The 24,075-nt window shown below is 43.6% G+C and overlaps 2 protein-coding genes across 12 annotated transcripts in view; one reads left to right on the top strand and one right to left on the bottom strand.

Moving 5' to 3' along the window:
• PPP4R3B (protein phosphatase 4 regulatory subunit 3B) overlaps nt 1-7,673 on the top strand; it is an 83,382-nt gene extending 75,709 nt beyond the window's left edge. For 9 of the 11 annotated variants that reach the window (XR_010600249.1, XM_065590801.1, XM_005299019.5 and 6 more), the window contains 2 exons: nt 3,490-3,689; nt 4,946-7,673. Coding sequence is in view for 10 of the 11 variants with exons in the window: in XM_065590801.1 (XP_065446873.1) it covers nt 3,490-3,689; nt 4,946-5,044 (299 nt within the window). In the remaining variant the exon portion in view is untranslated. The remainder of the gene's footprint in view (nt 1-3,489; nt 3,690-4,945) is intronic. The other 2 variants (XM_024106010.3, XM_024106009.3) reach the window with 1 other exon arrangement.
• CFAP36 (cilia and flagella associated protein 36) overlaps nt 6,193-24,075 on the bottom strand; it is a 121,719-nt gene continuing 103,836 nt past the window's right edge. The window contains exons 8-10 of the mRNA XM_008169062.4: nt 21,157-21,329; nt 20,561-20,710; nt 6,193-8,848 (exon numbers count right to left, since the gene is read on the bottom strand). Coding sequence (XP_008167284.2) covers nt 8,759-8,848; nt 20,561-20,710; nt 21,157-21,329 — 413 coding nt within the window. The 3' untranslated portion in view covers nt 6,193-8,758. The remainder of the gene's footprint in view (nt 8,849-20,560; nt 20,711-21,156; nt 21,330-24,075) is intronic.

The following is a 24,075-nucleotide window of genomic DNA, read 5'->3' as shown; positions in this document are numbered from 1 at the left end:
TGCCGGTCTGGGGTTCTGTCTGCCGACCCCTGCCAGCCGGGGTCTCTGCCGCCAGCCCCATTCAGCCCACTGCCGGCCCGGGGTTTCATCCATTCAGACCGGCAGTGGGCTGAGTGGGGCCAGTGGCAGGGACACCAGGCTGGCAGCAGCATGCCACAGTAAATCAGCTTGTGTACTGCCTTTGGCACGCGTGCCATGGATTGCCAACCCCTGCCATAGAGTTTAAAATCTCCAAATTTTGGAGTAGACCTATTTATAAGCCGACCCCCGCTCTTTGATGTGTCATTTTTTTACCAAAAATATTCGGCTTATGAACAAGTATATACGGTAATCTAAAAATTGAAATCAGACACAAATCCCTAAATGTAAATTAGAGCATTCAAACTGCAGTAGCATACAATTTAAATTATTCTAAGCAAAGCCGTTTGCTACAAATGGCCAATTTGTAACAAATTGCTGACAGTTCTTAAATTATACGCTAAATTTTACGTAAGTTGCAATTAACTATTTCATGCATTCTTATTAACGCACACATATATTTCAAGCATACACATATTAAATACTATGCTAGACTACACTAAAAATTATATTTAAAAGCTGGCAGACTTACTCTATAAATCCTTTGATATCCTTTAATTGCTGTTACTGCTTTTTATAAACGTTTTGGAATTCTTTAATCGTGGTTGCTGCTCAGTTCTGGTTAGTCAGCTTCGTTTTGTTCTGGTCTTCTTCTCTGTCTCTACACTAGGCCTTGTCTACACTACAGGGAAAAGTCGATCTGAGCTACGCAATTTGTCATATGTCAATAGCATAACTCAAGTCCACATAGCTTAGATCTACTTACCGCGGGGGCCACACTACGTGATGTCGACGGGAGACGCTCTCCCGTTGACTCCCCTTACTCTTCTCGATCCGGTGGAGTACAGGAGTCGATGGGAGAGTGATTTGCGGTCATTTAGCGGGTCTTCACTAGAGCCACTAAATCGACTGCCAGTGCTTCGATCGCTGTGTCGATCCCCCGGTAAGTGCAGACAAGCCCAGTTTCTGATAATTCTTTAGCAGCTCTCCTTGCTGGTTTCTAATTTCTTCATCTGTCTTCCCCCGACTGCTTTCCTCGCAGGCTCCTGACTGACTGCCAGCACAGTCTTTTTATACAGTTCTAATACGCATTACCTCATCTTCCTCTATCAGAAGAGGCAGCCCCAAATTGGCCTAAGTCAGTTCAGGCTGAGGCAGCTTGACCTTTCTGTCACCCCTTTTTTTCTGCACATACTCACTGTTGCTGTTTACTTCAGAGTTATGATTCTGCTGACCCACTCACCTACTGGGCCTTTCGCCCGAGCGCCATCCTGGCACTCCTGAACATTCTGCCAATTAACTGAACTTTTCATCCTGTGTTAGTACTGCGCCTGCTCAAGATCTGCAGCTTTCATCTTAGAGTGGAGTAGCTCCTGCTTATTCAGAATATAGATCAAGCAGACAAAATGGAGGCTGGAGAATTTCTCTAGTAATAGGGCAGCTGAACTTGCCTGAGTCCCTCTCTCCACTTGCCTCTGACAGCAAACCTACTGTCCCAAGAATTGGGGACAATGACTCATCCCAATCTCTCCATGTTACATCTCAAGCCCTGGGTCCTCGATGGCTCTCAGGTGTAGAAATGGATTGTTCTTTTTAAATACAGAATGTGCTGTTGAATAGTAGGAAACCCTCTGCAAGAAAGACTTGCCTGCAAAAGTGGAAGCAATTTTAGTCCTGCTACAGCAGGCATCATCTCATAGTAGAGTACCTGCTGAGTTTAAAAACTTTGGGTTTGTCACTGAGCTCCATCGAAGTCCACCTGGCTGCTAGTTTAGCTTTTCATATACTGGTTGTGGGATTTTCAGTATTCTCATGCCCTATTACTTCAAGGTTTATTAAGGGTTTAACCAAACTTTTTCCTCATACCAGAGGTCCTGCTCCGTGTTGGGACCTTTAGCTTAATTCTCAACTAGAGAAAATACCCTTCCTCATTTGTCCTTCAAAACCTCCTTTGTCGTAGTCATCACTTTGACTAGAAAGGTTAGGGGAATTGGGAGCCCCTGTGGCAGATCCAGCCTGCCCAGTATTTTTACTGGGACATGGTGACTCTACATGCCCATTCCTGCTTCCTGCCCAAGGTGTCGTCGGACTTCCACATCAACCAGGATGTTCAGTTGCAAATCTTCCACTCCAGACCTCATGTTTCAAAGGAAGACCTAGTCTTCACACTATAGGCTTAAGAAGAGCCCTCACATTCTACCTCAAAAGAACTAGGCCCTTCAGAGCCTCTCCTAGTCTTTTTTTGTCTCTTTCACATATAGGACAATGGGAGCATGTTTTCACCCAAAGACTATCAAAATGGGTCTCAGGGTGCATTTTGGCATGTTATGAAGCTTTTTGAGTGCGCGCGCACGCACACACCCAACGAGGGTGACTGCCCAGGCAACTTCAGTTACTCTGACTAAAAACATACAGATTGCTGCAGACATTTATAAAGCTGCCACCTGGTTGTGCTTGCATACTTTTTCCCAGCACTGTGCTATCGGATGTGCTTCCAGGGCAGATGCAGCCTTTGATGGATCTGTTCTTGAATCAGTACTAGATTTAGTTTGGGCACTCTTCAGAAGTCCTTTAAAGCGGAGCACTGATAGGAACAACAACTTGAAGGAGGAGTGGTTACTTACTTGTACAGTAACTGGAGTTCTTCAAGATGTTTTGTTCCTGTGGGTGTTCTTCTACCTGCCTTCCATCCCCTCTACTTTGGAGTCCTTGCCTCTGGCCAGATTTCGTGATGGAGAAGGAACAGGAAGTCCACCCTCCCCTATATGCCCTTCGATCAGAGCACAAGGCTATATAGGGTACTGGTGCAGAACCCATGAACCAAAAATCTCCAATTGAAAGTGCACAGTCATGCATGTACCTAAAGTGGAGCACTCATAGGGACAAAATACCTTTAAGAACTCTGGTTACTGTACCAGTAAGTAACCTCTCCTGTGTGGAGTGTTTTCATGTTAATACTTATGACAACCATTTGTTTTGTTCTCTAAATTCTAAGCAAAAATATTTTTTTATTCTAGTCAGTAAATAAAATGTTAATATGCTTTTGAGAACAAGATTGGAACTAGAAACTTCTTCAATTGCCAATTTGGTTAATTTTCTCCAAAAGATGCTGTTGATTGGAAGTTTCATGTTTGCAGGGTGAATTAGACTCATTTCTATATTCTTACCAAACACTCCTGATTGGCCAGATTTACCTTTGCTTGACCTACTTAGCCTGGTCCTATATTTAGGACATTGATTCCATTCCCCCTTCTTTGGAAGATGCCTTTCAGCAGCTGTTTAGTTTAAATTCAGCTATTTTCTGGGTTGCAGTGTGGGTGTGCAACATAGTGTAAAGTGACTTTTTCAAAGGGGGTGTAGATTTGTGAAAAACCTGTATAATTGATGTATATTAAAATGTTTGTCCTTCAGCTAAAGAGAGTGAAGACAAAGAGAATCTCCCAAAAAGGACTTCAGCTGGTGGATTCAAATTCACTTTTTCCCACTCTGCCAGTGCAGCTAATGGAGCAAATAGTACAAACAAATCTGTAGCAGCTCAGACATCACCAGCAAGTTCTAATGGTTCCTCTTCAAAGAACACAAACTTGACTACAGCGGTAACAACCGCTAAGGTGAGAGAACTTGCATTTGTAAAAGCAGACATTACCTACTCAAGAAAGAGTAAGAGTATGAGTTTTCATCTTTCTAACACGTTAATGAAACCATACTGATTTGTACTGTGTTAAGTCCTGTATTGTGTGACAATAGAAACAAGACTGAGGGCAGTCTGTCTTTGATGGACTAGTTAAGGATAAAATATTTCAAGTCCAGTCACATTTTACTAATTTTTGGCGAGCGTAAAAACACTTTCTTTTAGCAATTCCAAGCTCTTGTAGATTTTACCAACTAGTCACCAATCTTGCATTTCCAGCTGACATGAGGGGCTCAAATTCCCAAGTATTAAACAAGCTGTTAGTCATGGCAGGAGTCTTAAGTTATTGAGATAACCAGATTTCCTTTATCTCAATACAAACATTTTTCTTACTGTTTTCTGAGATGTGGCATTAACAAGACACTCTGTTTCCTCTGAACTGTCTATATCGATGGAACCACATTTATGGAATTCATGCTAATGCCTTTAAGCAGACACACAGAGGACTTGGTTGGTACTTAGTTGAAGACTCATATTACAGTGAGAGACCAGTGGTTAATCTCTAGTCAACTTACTACCTTATCCCCAAGCTCTTGCTGCAAATAGTAGTGTCCTTTTCACCAGTTTCACTTAGGTGGAGGAAGAGGAGTATTTTTAAAATGGGAACTCATCAGAGTTTTAAAATGGGAACTCAGCCTAGAGGATAAATCACTGTTTATATGGCTTTTAAAAAGGGAGAAGTATAAATTGGATTGAAGGGTGAGAAGGGGATCCTCAGGTCTCTAAGAAGGAAATAATGGACATTCATAAAAGATAATAGGATTAAAGATTTTTAAATAGTGTGAGACCGTTTAAATTCAAACAGTGGAAAACCAGTTTTCAATACTAGTATTTTCCTTGATTTTATACAGAAAACATAATCTTACCTTGATACATTGCAAGATTTACATTATAGGTCAGCCTGGGTCCAAGTACCTCATTGGTGACAACTTTTCTCAACAAATGAGTGTTAGACATCTTATCATTTTCTGTTTCATATGCCCAGACACTCTGTAAGCTTTTTTTTTAATTGTAGTTGGAAGTCTGTAAACCTACTGCATGCTATCCTAATACACTAATCTTCTGAAGCTTTGTCCTAGACAGCTGATCAAGGGGGATCTGGTATTTTCATTACAGCTGTGCATTTCTGGGAGATGAATTTTTTTCAAATGTGAGGTTTTCTTTCTTTAAAATCAGCAGGGAAGTCTAGTTGGCCTAGTGGATTATCCAGATGATGAAGAGGAAGAGGAAGAAGAGGAGACATCCCCAAGGAAAAGACCTCGTCTTGGTTCATAAAAACATTGAAATAAATGTATATTATGAGGTCTTAAATGCTGCAACTGATCAAAGAGCTAAAGAGTCTGAATCAGAAAGCTTTCTCCCTTGAATATATAAGATAATACAAGGAGTAGCAAAAGAAACTCAGTATATCAGTGAGAAAGGTTTAGTTCTGCAAACATCAGGCTTCCAAGGAACTTAATCTCTTTCTAGTAAAATAAGGAGTCTGCCATTCAGTTGGGAGGGGTGGGGGGAGGGTTAGTAATCAGAACCTGGATGACAGCTTCTCAGCAAGGAAAGTCTCAGGTTTGGGGAGGGTACTGGGAGGGAGGAAGGTGTGGTTAACAACTTTTAATATTGCAGGGTTTCTCCAGTGTGTAACAGACCTAGAAAAAAAATGTAAAGCTTCAGTTGTAAACCCAGTAATCTTAATTTTGTAATGGTGCTGTCCATTTTGTTCTTTTAGCAATTGCCTCTTTTTTTAAAAAAATGAAGGGAAAATAATTCTATTTCCATAAAAATAAATTCAGATTTTGGGACCATTAGTTGCAAATTTAATAAAATGTCTGAGAAATGGAGTGGGGAGCTTCTGGAATAACAGTGCATGTTGAGTTGTAAAAAACATGAACTTTTCAACTCACATTTTGAAGAGGAGAGAAAAAAAAGCAAGCTGGATAATGGACAGGTCAATTAATTTGATTGTTTTTTAAATTGGATATCCAGCAATATCTATGCCAAGAATTGGTAGCTTCCAAAAAGATCTCCAGAAACTGCTAGCATCAATAAACTAGTACTTTAAACTACACACTAAGTACAGCTAGCAGTTTTTCAGGTGATAGAAGATACTGAATTGAGTCACTTTCTGTTTTATTAGTGAAGCTCTCGTCCTTGAGCAGCAGGTGCGTTTTTGCATTTGTAGGTTTAAATTGTGTAATTGAGGTGGTAATAAGAAACACTAACAAAGGTTTTGAAAAGTGGCATTTAACACCCAGAAGCCATTTTGGACCAAGATGGAATTATTACTAACAATATACCAGTCTGTTTGAGGCAGAATCAACATTCAGCATCTGAACCTGGGTGTAATATGAAAGCTGCTTTTTAAAGAGTAAAAGCACATTCCATGAACGTAAACTAATTGCAACCAAAAAAAACAACAGGTAAATTGATGGAGGTAAACAGTTTAAGAGGTTTTATTTTCAAAGAGCAGCAAGTGAACTGTAAATATTTTAATGTTAGTTGCCCCTATATGATCTGAGATCATGCTGAAGTGAGGGAAAAAAACCCCACCAAACTACAATTAAGGTGTCAGAGATGCTAAACTATGAAACCAGCTGCAAACCACCACATAGATCACTCTTGTAATATGTGTTATGGGTCCATTTCTCCTGGAATAGTTTAAACTGAAACAGGTGTACCTGTTTTGGAGATTTTGTAGTTAATTTTAATTTTAGCTATTGTTTGGAAAATATGGACTGTCTGTGTAGATATGAAGTATAGTTTTTTCCATAAAACAGAAGTTTATTTTGTATTAAAATACCACAGTACTTGTTTTACACCATTTGTATACATGTGGTGATATAAATGCTGAACTGTAACATTCAGGAATTAAAATGTGACCCTGTAATTCCATAATTATTGCTTTTGTTTGGTTTGTTGTACATGGTAAGTTAACTCATAATTTTGGAACGTGGCCATTTTAAAGTATTCTTTAATAAGACAAACTATTCATGCAGTTTAAAAAAAATATTATATACCACTAGATCAAATACCAACCAGAATGCAGGAGTTCTTATCAACCAGTAAGCTAGATACAAAACATTCTGATTGATGACAGTTAATGCGGGTGGATCTGAGGGAATTATTGTTGCCCCTTATGGGCTCCAGGCAATCAAGAATGTGGCCTCTCCTCTTAGCCTCCAACTCAAAGGCAGTGAGTAGGGAAGCTGGTTCAAGTGTGATTGGAATATCATCATCATGTGCTTCCTCTCCAGATCTCAATTTTCTTTTTTCCTGACAAGTCGTGTCTCTCCATGCTTAAAGATGACAATTTCCTACAAATTTATAGTTATCACTAAGAAGGCTCCAAAGTGATGCAGAGTGTGCCTTTCCCCTTCAGAGGCTGAAAACATCACCTGACCGCAATCCAATTTTTTTCTAATAAAAATTACCCTAAACAAAGTTCTTTGATTTAAAAAGTGTTGATTTTTAATTTTTTTTCCCCTGTAACTTTTCCTTTCTGAAGAACTGCCAAGAGCTTTAAGGATACATTCAGACCAGCTCATGAGCCTTTATTCTATAGCAAATATGTGAATGTTGTGAATTTTTATAGTTACTCTAGAAGAATAAAACTATATGAAGAGACATTTGATGTCACCTTAAGGTCTGAACATTTTTATCAAACTTTTTAAACCCCCTTTGGAGTGTGACATATGGAGCTCCCACTCAAACTGGCTAGCATCCAGGGTCACCTGCCTCAGGCAAAGATTCCTTTATCTATGACTTATTATATGCTGTCTGCATTCTGCTAGGGGACAGATACATTCTAATGCCTGGGGCCCCTCCACTACAGATTTAAAAAAAAAAAAAAAATTACATCTGCCAACATGTATCAGTTATAAATACTATTTTAATAAAAAGTTACATGAAATTTTGATTGGTTGGGTGGTTTTTTACTCAGTTATTGCGCCAATCAAGCATTGTTAGTGATGAAACCTTACAGATTACAGCCTCTTTGCTGAGATAAATGTTCTAAGCAGGATTTATGACCAGACAGTAGTGAATTGTAGTGAACAAAATGGCAAAAAATTGTTTTCAAAATTTTGAATTATGGGACTAGTTCATAAGTGCTTTCACATTTTATTTAACCGAGACAACAAATGTTTACTTTTAAAAGTTGTACTTTGCCACAAAACACAGGCTTAGTTACTGTTAAATTGGCCCAAAAGATTTATAAAAACAATGGAATCTAGTGTTAGTATGAAGTTTGTTTCTCATGACTTCAGAAGCTTCATCTTCATTTCCTGTGTCTCAAACAAAACTCTCAAGATGGTGTTTCCCTGTTTAGACTTTATCATATTTGACACTTGAAAGGGGTAATGTTTCTTTGACAGAGTAATAAAAGGAAAAGAACCAAGTTCTGTATTTTTATCTCTGTTAGAGAACTGGTTTAAGAATTCTGTAGATGGTGTTTTCCATGCTATGAACATTTCTAGTATGTGTTTTGAAAAAAGGAAGTAGCCATCGACATGTAGAGGTGTTTGAATTTTTTATATATTAAATAGAACAAAGGTGTAATTTTAAATAAGTGGCTATGGCAAAGCTTTTAAAAAAACAGGTGCCTAAAGGTAGGATCCTAAGTCCTTACTGCACAAGGGCAATGTGGTTCATGGCTAGGGTTCCTAGGTGTTATGGTAATAAAATACATCATAATTATTAGGTGCTACCTAAATAGGTAGCCTGATTTTCTAAAGTGCTATGCATCTAGCAGATGCCAGAGAAGTCAGCACTTCAGAAAATCTTGGCCCACTGGGTTAGTGTGTGAAATCAAGTTTTTACTACTGTGGATGCAATTTAGTTTTAAATATTATGTATATGAATAAATGAGTTGCTCATGTCTTGTGGAAAATCAACAGTATACTGTGTTTGAAAGCAAGCAGTTTATGGTTAAATAATTTATTCTAAAAGAAATTCAATTCTTGTCCACAAGTATTTTTACAATGAGATTCTTGAAACTTAGCGCTTGTTAATAACTTCTTCTTTAAGTTTTGCTGCAAGCATTCTCCTCTTTAGCAGTAGTCTTTGCTTCTCCTCTTCTGACATTTCCTAAAAACAAAATTAAAATTATTACATTACAGTATAACCTCTCTGACTGCATAGAAAATTGACTTCCAATAATATAAAGTTTCAGTAGATTTTTAAGTCAATTCAGACCATAAACAATGAATAGAGATTTTTCTCTAGAACTCAGAATTAAATAATATTGAAATGGAAATTACTTGCAAAAATTGCAATCTTGGCAGCTTCCCAAAGCTCAGGATGGCTGATAACAATGGTATAGGTTCGATAGACCTAGACAAATTGGAGGTTTGGGCCAAAAGAAATCGGATGAGGTTCAACAAGGACAAGTGCACTTAGGACGGAAGACTCCCATACACTGCTACAGGCTGGGGACCAACTGGCTAAGCAGCAGTTCTGCAGAAAAGGACCTGGGGATTACAGTGGATGAGAAACTGAATAGGAGTCAGCAGCGTGCCCTTGTTCCCAAGAAGACTAACAGCATATTGGGCTGCATTGGTAGGAGCATTGCTAGCAGATTGAGGAAAATGATTATTCCCCTCTATTCGACACTGGTGAGGCCACATCTGGGGTATTGTGCCCAGTTTTGGGGCCCCCACTACAGAAAGGATGTGGAGAAGTTGGAGAGAGTCTAGCAGAGGGCAATGAAAATAAGGGGGCTGGGGCACATGACTTACAAAGAGTGGCTGAGGGAATTGGGCTTGTTTAGAGAAGAGTGAGGAGGGAGTTGCTAGTAGCCTTCAACTACCTGAAGGGGGGTTCCAAAGAGGATGGAGCTTGGCTGTTCTCAGCGGTGGCAGATGACAGAACAAGGAGCAATGGTCTCAAGTTGCAGTGGGGGAGGTCTAGGTTGGATATCAGGAAAAAACCATTTCACTAATGGAATGGTGAAGCACTGGAATGGGTTACCTAGGGAGGTGGTGAATCTCCATCCTTAAAGGTTTTTAAGGCCCAGCTTGACAAAGCCCTGGCTGGGATGATTTAGTTGGGGTTGGTCCTGCTTTGAGCAGGGCGTTAGACTAGATGACCTCCTGAGGGGTCTTCCAACTCTAATCTTCTATGATACTTGCTGTAATTTACACCTGGGGACAACACACTGTCCAAGCACAAAGGAGAGCATGATGTACCCCATGTTCCTCAGCCAGATCCTAACACATGTTAGTTTTGTGACCAACAGAATTTGTATAGCTTAGTGGCATGTAAAGGTGAATTACAAAGCAATAATAAAAATTGTCTTTAGTACACATCTGCAGATATCTTCTTACATTACCAGAATATGGGATCTTATGGTACTGAAATAATTTGTAAGCTATTTTGCACCTCCCTCAAGTCAACTTGGAAACTCCGGCTTTGCTGAAGCTATCCCATTGTAGAGCATTAAATGCTAATTCACTGTAACCAGTGTTGATGTCAACATGATGCATTGTGTGATATCTTCAAACAGGAGGAGTCTGGGGGGGGGGGAGGGACTTGAAGGCTAACACATGTTTGTAGTAGCTCAAGCAGCTATTTAGTGGGTCTTTCTGGCACATAGCTGTGTACTTAACTCAATATTTACTCTTTTAAGACAATGATAGTGATAACATTCCATATTAAGCTCTGAAGAAAGTAACTCCCTCTTCCCCATAAATCACAATAATCATTAATAGTGTAAACATTCAGCGTACTTGCTGCCTTCCTCTGAAGTATTTGGTGTTGATTGCTGGACCCTGAATATTAGTGATTCTGACCTTGCCATGCTGTGGTACCTGATCCCTCAAACCCATTATTCTCTATCAAATATATAAAAGTATTTTAACAGTTTGGGGAGAAGGATTCTGTTTCCCTGAGCAAGTATGGCTCTGCCCTCCCCTTACTGTAATGTAATAATCCTCCTGGAGGAGGCCTAGATTTCCTTTGAAGTCAGTCAGCGCTGCTCCTTAACTCTATAGAGGGGCAGAGCTGAGAGACAAGGCAATCCAATCTTCCAAGTATAATAAAACTCTCATTAATTTTTTTTAAATTAAAATAATTTAGAAAGGTCTTTATAAGACTGACTTATACCCCCTGTTTACTTTGATCTACAGCAAGTTATGATGACTTCCTTTACTATCAGTTAAATCAGCTTTTAATCCTGACAAGTCATTGTGTAGTAATGGTACCTTACCATGTCTGCTTATCTCTAATAAGCAGTTATCTCTGTGCTTAGCACCACAGAGCCAATACTGCTACAGAAGTGTTAGGTGAATTGTACTCTCAGAAATCAGTGCAATTGTCATTGAAATTCTTATTGCAGAGTCTATGTTACTGGTGTGATACAAGAGACTTGTAGCAAAACCAATTAGAGGTGGTGTTTGCAGTACTTGCCTTTTTTAGAAAATTTTTCTAATATTTAGTTTAACATGGAAGTGATTCAGAGAACACCATGATGCTTTTATGACTACACTAGCACTTAAATCCTGCTAGGAGAGAACTTCCCAAAATCTTTTAGTGACTAGGGTATTATCTTTGGCAAAGAAGTCTAGTGGAGGGTGGTTGAGTGAGGGGAGGTACTGTTTTCTTTCACAGACACTTTCCAAAGTTGGTTATGTACCACTCCAAGAATATCTCAATGGGCTCAATTCTGCGTGAGCCCCATAGTATTGATTCGTCAGTCTCTGGCACAGTTGCTGTATAAGGTCATACAGTACTGCTTTATTTAGATCTGCATTGTTTCCCATATTTTCCCTTCATGTGGCCTTGCAAATCTTGTTTCTATTAGACCACGTTAGCATATGTTTAAGTCCTCTCGATATGTTTAACAACTTTTATTTTTGTCTTATTTTTCCCTGAAGTTTGTCTTTTGGAAACACATCTTTGATCTCAAAAGCCCATATAAATTCATTTTCTGTGACCTAGTACCACACATTACTCTAAACTGCTCTTGGGGTGGGAGTCTGGGTGGGGGGCATGTTTCCCTGCCATGTACGAAAATGTAACAGCTTTACTTTTAGTCAGTTAATGAGTTAGCAGAGCAGGCACTGTAGTTTGTATGTGCTTCATATGCAAATAGTAGTGATATCAGCATGAAGTGAAGCTTAAGTCCCTCTCAGAGAGGTTTTCCCTTGAGAAGTCAGCCAATAGCTTAAATTTAAAAATAAATAAGCACTGCCAAGAATAAATACAGCAAAAGTGGATCTTCATGGACCACAAGTCTCATAAGTTGGGAAAAAATGACAAACTCAGTTTTGAAGATCACCTTTCAGAGCTGTAGGCTGGATACTGGAGCTTAGCTACACATATATATTTACAGTTTCCCCCATCAAGATGTGATTTCCATTAATGTCACACACATTTTTTTCAAAAGTGCCCTTTGATAAGAATTAGAATTTCCCTGACCTCCTCTGACCGGGAAGACAGTCATCAAAATATTTTTTCGTGCTTATCACGTCAGTGCAGATCAAATCTTCCATTTGTATGACAAATGTCAATATACTAAACCCTAAAGATGAACTAACAGAAAAGTAGGTTGGAAATGTTTTTTCTGATTTTAATTTTTGACCAAATTTCCTCTATATATTTTGGGACTGATCCTGGCACCTGGCTCCACTACCCTTTTTTTTATTCCAGTTTCTTGTTCTGGTAGGGTATGTCTAGCAAGAGGGAGGGAAAGCAAGGCATCAGGACCCTTGTTCAGTAACCACTTATATAGAGGAAATGCTTCCATTTTATTCTGGGTCTACCTATAAATTCCTTAGCTTACTTCTTGAAACCTTCCCACGCTGAGCTCATCTCCACCTCCCTGCATCTGAGTCATTGCCTGGAGTATTGTATAATCCTAAATTAGATTCTATTGTAACACTGCAAGGATATTATCTTTGAGTTTTCTCAAAGAACTACACAGACTTACAGTGCTTGCTGTTGTCTTGGAGGATGGGGTCCACACCAGGGTCACTAGATCCTGTCACCAGTTCCAATTAGAGGAAAAAAGTTTTCCTGCTTTCTGCTCTTCAGGGATTGTGTTTCCAAAAAGTTAGAGAAACAAATGGGGCAGATTGCTTTCAAATGGTCTTCTATCGACAAACTTAGAAATACAGCACACACTGACCAATACTATGGTCCTAGCTTAGGAATAAACATGGTTATGGATTCTTTAACTCCCACCAATATGTCTAATCAAGCAGCTGTACAGAGAGTACTGAATTCCATCTTGTTTATTGAACTGTGAGCATCAATGCTTACATGTAAGGGAGACATGCTGTTTTGATGTCAGGCATCATTGGTCTCATCAGATTAACTTCTCTGTCCTACTTTTAGGAGTTTTCTAAAATTTATCCTTAAGTCTCTGCTGAATCACACTGCAGTGATTTCCTTCTTTCAACCATCCTTACACCACTAAATAACTCAGGTTGTGTGCATTCAAGTGGGACACAGATCTCTTTTTGCAAGGCAACTTCTAGTATCTGATTATGACAGGATGAAGTAAATGTCTTAGAAATATAGGAATTGCTGTACCAGAACGGACATGTGGTCCTTTTAGGCCAGTTTCCTGTCTGAAAATGGCCATTAACAGTTGCTGCAGAAGACAAAAGCTAATGCAATATATTAGCACCTACACTGCAATAAAAAAGCCTTGGTTGGCCCATGCCACTTGACTCAGGCTCTCAGGGTTTGGGCTAAGGGGTGTCTAATTGCAGTGTAGATATACTCTAAGTGTGCTACTTTTACCACACAGCAGGGACTGACCCCAGCTAATAATAACTGATAATTTATTTTATCAGAGGCAGTGTACATCTGATGCTGTTCTTACTTACAGAACTAAGTAATTTTTAAAAATCTCATGGAACTCATTGCTGAATACTTATGGATCAGATGCCCTAGGAAGGAAGCCTGAGGTTTAATTTATGTAAATTTAAAATCCCTAATCCAGAAATGAAGGTTTCAATCCTTCTCTGCTCGGACACAGCAGCAAACAGCAAAAACAAGTGTTCTGGCATCTTAATCTCTTCAGTTCCCCTACAAATTCACAGTACTCATTCCCCCTTCATAAGGGACTAACTGGTCTTGTCTGTATTTTAAATTTAAAAAAAAATCACAAAGGAAACATTCGTTCTCTTGGATGGTGATGTTGCTATTCATAGGCAGTTTGGTCTACTTTGTATTGTGCTAAATGGGCAATGCACACCTATTCCTGCCTCTTCAAGAGAATGATAGGCTACAGTAGTGAATTTTCCAGGTCACCACTACAACTGTCTATTGACAGGAGAGATTAGATCCATCAAGAATATGCCAGTTATGAAGAGATCATTTTGCTTTTCCATCGTCCTAACTCTCTCACAGGAAGATTGCTTTCAGTACAAAAGCCTAGATTTTGTGCAAGGCAAAAAGATGGTAGTAGCACCCAAACTTCAGGCCTCCTTGCCTTAATACTGCTGCCTCCTCCACCAGTAGCTGAGGCTATAGGGCATTTCCTCACTTGAAATACAAGAAAAACACTTTACAAAGTCTCGAAAGAAAGGAAGTTCTTCTTCGAGTGCTAGCTCATATCGATTCCAATTAGGTGTGTGCGCGCCGCGTGCACGATCGTCGGAGAAGTTTTCTACCCTAGCAACACCCGGTGGGTCGGCTGTGGAGCCCCCTGGAGTGGCGCCTTCATGGTGCTGAATATATACCGCAGCCGACCCAGCGCCCCCTCAGTTCCTTCTTACCGCCCGTGACGGTCGTTGGAACTGTGGAGCGCGGCATAGCTGTCCTCCACTCTCCTAGCTTACCCGTTGTTTATTGTAGATAGTTGTTAGTTGTGTTATAATAATGGAGATATCCCATCTCATAGAACTGGAAGGGACCTTGAAAGGTCATCAAGTCCAGCCCCCTGCCTTCACTAGCAGGACCAAGTACTGATTTTACCCCAGATCCCCAAGTGGCCCCCTCAAGGATTGAACTCACAACCCTGGGTTTAGCAGGCCAATGCTCAAACCACTGAGCTATCCCTCCCCTCTTTAGATTAGTTGTGGTTAATAGTTATAAATAGTTTTCATAAATTAGCGGGGGTTAAGGGGGCTATTACCCCCCCTTTCCCCCCCCAGGCGCACAGCCGGGCTCATGCCCAAGGCTCCCGGTTTTAAGCCGTGCGCAACATGTGCTAGGCCTATGCCACTGGGAGACCCCCATGACTCTTGTCTGAAGTGCTTAGGGGAGTCTCACCAAATGGACAAGTGCAGGATTTGCAAGGCTTTCAAGCCAAGGACGAAAAAGGAGCGGGACTTCAGACTTAAGCAGCTCCTCATGGAGGCAGCACTTAGCCCGGATCCTCCTTCGGCGCGCCAGGTTCCGGCACCGAGCGCCTCGGTGCGTAGCGCCCCAGCGGCACCGTCCGGAACTGCACCACGGGCAGACGCGGGGAAGGCACCTCGGCACCGCGTCCACCTCAAGCCCCTCGGCGCCGGTCCCTGTCTCCGGGACATAAAAGGCCCTGTAAGACTCAGGACGCTGCTGTCCTTCAGACACCAGCTCCCCCTGTGGGGGTAGAGCCGCGCCCGGCTCCCGAACGCCAGAGGGTGCAAGGACCATCAGCACCGTCGAGTCCGGCGTGGACTGGCTCACCGCCTCGTCAAGTGGTGGAGCCCTGTCTCCCTTCCACACCAGAGACGTTCGCCATGGCGAGAGACCTTATAGCACTCACCGAGCCGGCGCCTTCTCAACCTGCGGCACCGCTTCGTACAGTCCAGTCCAGGGCAAGCCTACCCTGATACGCCCGCCGTCTCCGGGCGTGGACTCACGGCACCGCTCCTGTTTGCGGAGCAGGTCTCGACGCCACTCGCAGTCCCAGCACCGATCCCCATCTCGGCGCCGGTCGTACTCGCGGCACAGATCTACCTCCCGGCACCGGTCTTCTTCTCGGCACCGACCCGAGCACCGGTACCGGTCGGAGTCAAGGCGCAGCTCCCGGCACCGGTATGAGCACCACTCACATTCGCGAAGCCGCTCCCGGCACCGAGGTTACAGACGATCTTCGTCATCCAGATCCAGGTCCGAGTCTCGGTACCGACATGGTCATCGGCACCAGTCTCAATCCCGGTACCGTTCACCGGCACCGCGCAGACATCGTATCGGGAGGATTATCTGCACCCAGGCCCTCGAGATCGGTGTCGCACTCATCTGAAGGGGCCTCCCGTTCAGCGTACCCTGCTCACGGTCAAGCTGCAGACGACTCGGGCCATTGGCAGGAGGGGGCAGAAAACCTGCGACAAGACCCTACGCATTGGTCTTTCTGGACCCCTTGGGCGTATCACCAGGCTCAAGGGGCCCCAGCAGCGACCTCTCGCTCGGCTCACTCTGAGCACAGGGCTCCTGAGGCCACCATTTCCCGCCCCCCCCCCCCCAGGGGGTATGGAGGCCCTGGCCCCGATGCCCATGCAGGAGCCAGATCCTGGTGCAGGGGATCAGGCACCTCCAAGTCCCGTGGAACCGGACCCCCGCGCAGGTCCTTTACCCCCCGAGGTGTCCTCCTCATCTTCTCCAGATGAAGCAGTGGCGGGTACAACACCCGCAGGCCCACCTCCTATAGATCTTCGTGCCCACCAGGATTTGTTACGTAGGGTGGCACGAAATATAGACTTACAGGCCGAGGAGATAGTGGAGGTGCAGGACCCGGTGGTGAGCATCCTTTCCTCGGATGCCCCAACACGGGTGGCATTACCCATTATCAGAACAATTCAGGCTAACGCTACAGCCATATGGCAAACCCCGGCCTCCATCCCTCCCACTGCCAAGGGTGTAGAGAGGAAGTACTTTGTCCCTTCCAAAGAATATGAGTACCTCTACACACATCCCCGACCGTGTTCACTGGTAGTCTCATCAGTGAATGCCAGAGAGCGCCATGGCCAGCAGGCGGCAGCGCCCAAATCAAAGGACGTCAAGAGCTTTGATTTGTTTGGACGCAAGGTTTATTCGGCGGGGGGTCTGCAGCTTAGGGCCGCAAACCAACAGGCGCTTTTAAGCAGATATAACTATAACTCATGGAACTCCATGGGGAAATTTAAAGAGTTGGTCCCCCAGGACTCAAGGGAGGAGTTCGGGGCCCTGGTGGATGAGGGAAAAAAGGTGGCTAGAACCTTCTTACAGGCCTCCCTAGACATTGCGGACTCGGCAGCCAGGACAATAGAGTCAGGGATAGCCATGCAACGTGTCTCCTGGCTCCAGGTTTCGGGGTTGCCACCAGAACTACAGCAGACCCTGCAGGATCTGCCGTTTGACGGCCAAGGCTTGTTCTCGGAGAAGACGGACTCTAGGTTACAGAGCCTCAAGGACTCGAGAACCATGATGCGCTCCTTGGGGATGCATGTCCCAGGACCCCAACGCAGGCCATTTAGGCCACAGCCACAGAGGTTCTACCCTCCTCCTCCTCGACAGGACTTTCCCAGACGGCGGGGACGAGGTGGTAGATGGAGGTCGACGGGCCCTCAGCAGGGTCAGAATCAGGGCCCACCTAGGCCACCTTCAGGCCCTAGGCAAAACTTTTGAAGCTGCGCCCGAGGATGGAGTACCTGCCGCCACCACCCACATCCATTTCCTTCCTTTCGGGATCACCTCTCCCGTTTCCACCGTGCTTGGTCCCTTATAACTTCGGACTGTTGGGTCCTTCGCACGGTGGAGAGGGGATATGCGCTCCAATTTTCTTCTTCCCCTCCTTCCCACCCCCCCTCCCCCTCCCCGTCCCTCTTCAGGGACCCTTCTCACGAGCATCTCCTTATACAGGAGGTTTCTGGGCTCCTCTCTATGGGGGCCATAGAGGAGGTTCCCCCAGAGTTAAGGGGCAAGGGGTTTTACTCCCGCTACTTCCTGATCCCCAAAGCAAAAGGGGGTATGCGACCCATCTTAGACTTGCGCGGACTCAACAAATTCATAGTAAAGTTGAAGTTGCGCATGGTCTCCTTGGGGACCATCATCCCTTCCCTGGATCCTGGAGACTGGTACGCCACCCTTGATATGAAGGACGCTTGTTTTCATATAGCGATCTACCCCTCGCACAGGCGCTTTCTTCATTTTGTAGTAAACAAGGTACACTACCAATTTGCTGTCCTTCCCTTCGGGCTGTCCGCGGCTCCGAGAGTGTTCACCAAATGTATGGACGTCGTGTCAGCATACCTTCGTCAGCAAAGGATACAGGTGTTCCCGTTCTAGACGACTGGCTGGTCCGTGGCTGTACCAGGGAACAGGTTCGGGCGCACGTCAGCATAATACTACAAACATTCCAAGACTTAGGCATTCTACTCAACGAAGAGAAGTCCACTCTGGAGCCAACCCAGAGAATAGAGTTTATCGGCGCAGTCCTAGACTCCACACTTGCCCAAGCTCTTCTGCCAGACACTCGGTTTCACGCCATCGCAAACATCATCCGCGGACTTCAGGCCTTCCCGATCACCACTGTAAGGACATGTCTCGGTCTGTTGGGTCACATGGCCTCTTGCACTTACGTAACCAGACATGCCAGACTTCGGCTTGGTCAGCTTCAGGCCTGGGCCTCGTCGGTGTACTGCCCTTCTCGGGCAGCCTGAGCATGGTAGTCTCGATTCCGAGCTCGGTCTTGACCTCTCCCACCTGGTGGCTGGATCACAAGGCGGTTTGTGCAGGAATGCCGTTTCACACCCCACAGCCCTCCCTGCACCTAGTCACGGATGCCTCATCTCTAGGTTGGGGGGCTCACCTCGGGGAGCACCATACCCAAGGCCTGTGGACCGCATCCCAACTAGCTCTGCACATCAATGTTCGGGAGCTCATGGCAGTACGCCTAGCCTGTCAGGCATTTCTAGGTCTCCTGCATGGCCGCTGCGTGTTGGTCCTCACAGACAACACCACGGCCATGTTCTACATCAACAAACAAGGAGGAGCCCGGTCGTCTCCCCTATGCCAAGAGGCCATTCGCCTGTGGGAGTTCTGCATTGCCCACTCGATACATCTCATGGCATCCTTCCTCCCTAGAGTCCAGAACACTCTGGCGGACCGTCTCAGCAGATCCTTCCAGACGCACTAGTGGTCGATTCGCCCGGACATCATCTATTCCATCTTCCAGAGGTGGGGATTTCCCCAGGTCGACCTGTTCGCATCTCAAGCCAACAGGAAGTGCCACGAGTTCTGCTCCCTTCAAGGGCGATCTCCGGGTTCCCTCTCCGACGCCTTCCTTCTAATGTGGAAGGGCCAGCTGTTCTACACTTTCCCTCCGTTCCCACTGGTCCACAGGGTACTGCTCAAGCTACGCAGAGACCAGGCACGTATGATTCTAGTCACTCCAGGTTGGCCGAGACAGCACTGGTACACCACGCTTCTGGAGCTATCGATTCAGACTCCAATCAGTCTTCCTTTGTGCCCAGACTTGATCTCCCAGGACCACGGTCGATTGTGTCACCCCGACCTGCAATCGCTCCACTTTACAGCGTGGATGCTCCATGGCTGAATCAGACAGAACTGCAATGCTCACATCCCGTGCAACAGATTCTGCTGGGAAGTAGAAAGCCCTCTACGCGGACCACCTACTTAGCCAAGTGGAAGTGGTTCTCCTGTTGGTGTGAACAGCGGGCAACGCCCCCTCTGGAGGCATCTATTCCCCTCATACTCGAGTATCTCCTGTCCCTGAGACAGCAGGGCTTGGCGATATCGTCAGTCAGAGTTCACCTGGCCGCTATATCGAGAACACGCTTCCTCGGTCTTCTCTAACCCGATGGTTGTCAGATTCCTCAAGGGCTTAGACCGGCTGTACCCACAACAGCGCCAACCCGTTCCGGCGTGGGATCTTAACCTGGTTCTCTCCAAGCTCACAGGGCCCCCGTTCGAGCCATTGGCTACCTGCTCACTCCTTTACCTATCTTGGAAGACAGTCTTCCTCGTAGCCATCACTTCAGCGAGGCGTGTTTCTGAACTCAGGACGCTCACGTCTGAGCCTCCGTATACAGTCTTCCATAAAGACAAGGTGCAGCTTCGCCCCCACCCTGCCTTTCTTCCCAAGGTGGTTTCAGCTTTTCATGTGAACCAGGATATATTCCTCCCGGTCTTCCATCCTAAGCCACACGCCACGCGTCAAGACCAGCGTATGCACTCCTTGGATGTGCGCAGGGCCCTTGCTTTCTATATTGAACGTACGAAACCATTCCGAAAGACGACGCAACTTTTCGTTACTGTAGTTGCTAGGGTAGAAAACTTCTCCGACGATCGTGCACACGGCGCGCACACACCTAATTGGAATGGATATGAGCAACACATCTCGAAGAACAACAGTTACAAAGGTGAGTAACCGTCTTTTATCAAACTTAACCCTTCTATAAAATAACACTTCTCAGAAAATTCAAGCTAGCGGTGTTAACCATGAACGTTATTTTTCTGCGTGTGTTAGCAAAAAAGGAGCTAACATTTCAGGGAACCAGTATGCAAAATCACATCTCACTAGCAGATAGGAGAAAACTGTCATGCAATGAAGCAGTTTAACAATATGTGCAAGAACAAAGAGCATGGGTTTATTATGAAGATTTACCATTGTAGAAAAAGCATTTAATGCTCACAATCACTAAGCTTTCTGCTTCTTAGCTATACTGATTTTAGATTGCAGAATTAATTTCTGCACAATGAATAACTTGTAACTGAGTTTGTTCTGCCATTAAATTCTACCACTTTTTCCTTGTTCTTTTGTCCTGTTTTAATATTCAGCTGCAATATCCATATCTTCATTGAAGTGGTCTGTGATTTTTCTAAACAAGATTAGTCATGCTGATTAAAGTGTTCATCTTTCACCTCTTTAGAAGATAATGCCTCTTCTTTCTGATCTATATTTGGTGTTGGTAGATTATTTCTTGACTCCTTCATAGCCATCAATGTATCTCGCTTCTGTTTTAAATAGTCTTCTCGTTGTCTGAGGTGGTGCGGTTCAAGCTCTGATAAATTCTGGAATTGTTTAAAAGGCAAATTTACTAGAAAACTCATTTCAGAGTGTACCAGTTATATATTTATAAATGAAGGGATATGGAGTTCACCTAATTCATACCTAGATATTTGGCTCTAGAATTATCGGTCTAACAAAACTACATTACATCATACACACAGATACTACTAAGAAATTGTTAGAAGAATGGCAATAAACTCCTGGAAAATGAATTCTATTCCAAGGTTGGGATATCAGGGTCCAGTTTATACTGAATTGTAGCTTTCTGCAAATTAGATCATTGGATACACTGAAAAATTACTTGCATACTGATACTTAATATAAGAGAATTCTAGCCAGTAAAATGTTATAACAACATGAAAATATGTATTGGTTGTATAATAATTGTTCAAATACCTTAGCTGTATGATATCTTATTCAAATTAAGTGGAATAAACCTGTTACTTACAAATCCCTCAGGCCCAGCTTCTCTTGTTGCATTCTCTGAACAATTTCCAGTTCCCTTTTTCTTAATTTCTTCTTTCACTTTAGTAGGTTCAGAAGACTGCGGAGGAGGTTCTATCCTTCTTAGTAGAGGATGCACGGGCCTTAAATCTTCCTTAGTAGATTTGTTTGTTTCTTCTAGACACCAATTTTGCACAGAAACAAATTAGAAACATTATATATACAAACTAACAAATGTAAGATTAAAAAATAATATTGCACCAATGCATAAAAACATTGTCAGTTAAAACAACTTTTTTGAAATGAGATTTCCTCTTTATGGCTTAATTAAAAAACAGCTTCCTTCAAAAATGTATTTTGATGAAGCATTCTTTTCACACTAATATCAGCTAAACACTATATTTCTGTTACAAGAACAGGAAACAAGTAGGGGGAGCAACATCATTGGTTTGTATGCTATTCTATAATGACTAACAATTACTCAAATGATAAGAAATACTATTTCAAATTCTTCACTTTCAAAAGACCAGTTCATGCCATCTGGGCTCTCCTTTCAGTTGTTAGTATTACAGTCAGGAGAACCAATCACTGCTGAGAGATAAGGCACTTTCTGGCCAGCTCCAAACGCACTTGTACTGTGCAGTTTTTCCCTCCTTCAAAGAGCCTGGAAACAGCAGTATGCTCTTTTTAAATCTGTGTTTTGATAGGAGAGAAAAAGGTTCTTGAAAGGATACAAAAAAAAAAAAAGTTTCATATGCACAGGCTGACCCTAAAGACTGGGAGATCAATTTGTTCAGTGTGGAGTTTGATCATTCATTGTGAACAATCTGACCAGAGAGGGCTCTTCAGGGCTAATCTTGCCCATGCATTAGAACAGAAGGCAGGTCTGCCAGATTTCTGACTTAGGAAGCACCCAGACCTCCCAATCACAGAGCTGGCTTGAGGAGCCTTAGGGGAAGTGTAGGTAGCATATTTCAAACCAGGTAAGAGTGTCAGCTTTGATTCCCCTCAGTCTACTGGTCGGCTCCTTCAATCCTCAGTTAGTGGCCATACTGAACAAAACACACAGAAATGATATGGCTGCAGTCTTTACTGTCTTTTGCCTCTTTTATTTATTTATTTTGTAGAGGTGGGCTTTCAAGAAGGATTCAGAGGAAGCTTCAGATCAGAAGAAAATCATTGGAGAGAGAGCCTGCCTCACAGGACTTATCCACGCCTAAGCCTCAATAATTACTTCAGTATTGGAAAGATGGGGTAGTTAGGTATTCTGCAGCCAAAAGGTCTTATGGTCCTGACCAGACCTGTCCGATTTTTTTTTTTTAAACAGCCAACCTTCCACAGTCAGTAGAAGCTACAGAGAGAGCCAAAATATTCTAAATTGTGAACTTAGTCACATTTACTATCCTCCTCACAAAGTCTCCCCTGTTAAATCCCATAGATCCTCCTAGATAGCAGGAATGAATGCTCCAGAACTCTGGGTAACATGCAGTTATTTCCATAATTACTTGTTTAGTCCATTTTTGAATACACAGCTACTAAAGCCATAGCATCACCGTTGTCTTTAAATCACATAGAATCATAGAATATCAGGGTTGGAAGGGACCGCAGGAGGTCATCTAGTCCAACCCCCTGCTCAAAGCAGAACCAATCCCCAACAAAATCATCCCAGCCAAGGCTTTGTCAAGCCTGACCTTAAAAACCTCTAAGGAAGGAGATTCCAACACCTCCCTAGGTAACCCATTCCAGTGCTTCACCACCCTCCTAGTGATTTTTTCCCCCTAATATCCAACCTAAACCTCCCTCACTGCAACTTGAGACCATTACTTCTTGTTCTGCCATCTGGTACCCCTGAGAACAGTCTAGATCCATCCTCTTTGGAACTCCCTTTCAGGTAGTTGAAAGCAGCTATCAAATCCCCCCTCATTCTTGTCTTCTGCAGACTAAATAATCCCAGATCCCTCAGCCTCTCCTCATAAGTCATGTGCTCCAGCTCCCTAATCATTTTTGTTGCCCTCCGCTGGACTCTTTACAATTTTTCCACATCCTTCTTGTAGTGTGGGGCCCAAAACTGGACACAGTACTCCAGATGAGGCCTCATCAATGTCGAATAGAGGGGAATGATCATGTCCCTCGATCTGCTGGCAATGCTCCTACTAATGCAGCCCAATATGCCGTTAGCTTTCTTGGCAACAAGAGCACACTGTTGACTCATATCCAGCTTCTTGTCCACTGTAACCCCTAGATCCTTTTCTGCAGAACTGCTACCTAGCCACTCGGTCCCTAGTCTGTAGCAGTGCATGGGATTCTTCCGTCCTAAGTGCAGGACTCTGCACTTGTCCTTGTTGAACCTCATCAGATTTCTTTTGGCCCAATCCTCTAATTTGTCTAGGTCCCTCTGTATCCTATCCCTACCTTCCAGCATATCTACCACTCCTCCCAGTTTAGTGTTAGCTGCAAACTTGCTGAGGGTGCAATCCATGCCATCCTCCAGATCATTAATGAAGATATTGAACAAAGCCGGCCCCGGGACTGACCCTTGGGGCACTCCACTTTATACCAGATGCTAACTAGACATGGAGCCATATGTTGAGCCTTTTGGGGATCCACTGAGGCTGCATCATAAAAAGGCATGCCATGAGTAATGAACAGTGCTAAAGACATCAGGCTCAATGTTCTCAACTTGTTGACAGTAGCCACCTGACAAATTCTCTCTGATACATCCATTGTTCCAGACCTTAGTCTGGGACATGAAGACTTTAAAATGAGCTGTGTCTAGAAGAGACTATTACGTACTCCAGTTGTAATAAGGAACAAGGTGGGGACTCCAGGTAGTTTTTCTCATGAATTCTGTTGACTTCAGAATCTCAAGGATCCACTTGTGTCTCCACTGAATCCCTTCTAAAATTATGTAAAAACCTGTAGG

This window comes from Chrysemys picta, chromosome 3 (genome assembly GCF_011386835.1).
Source record: "Chrysemys picta bellii isolate R12L10 chromosome 3, ASM1138683v2, whole genome shotgun sequence".
Lineage (NCBI taxonomy): Eukaryota > Metazoa > Chordata > Testudines > Emydidae > Chrysemys > Chrysemys picta.
Note: the sequence above shows the minus strand (reverse complement) of the source record. Positions and strands in the feature narration are given on the sequence as shown.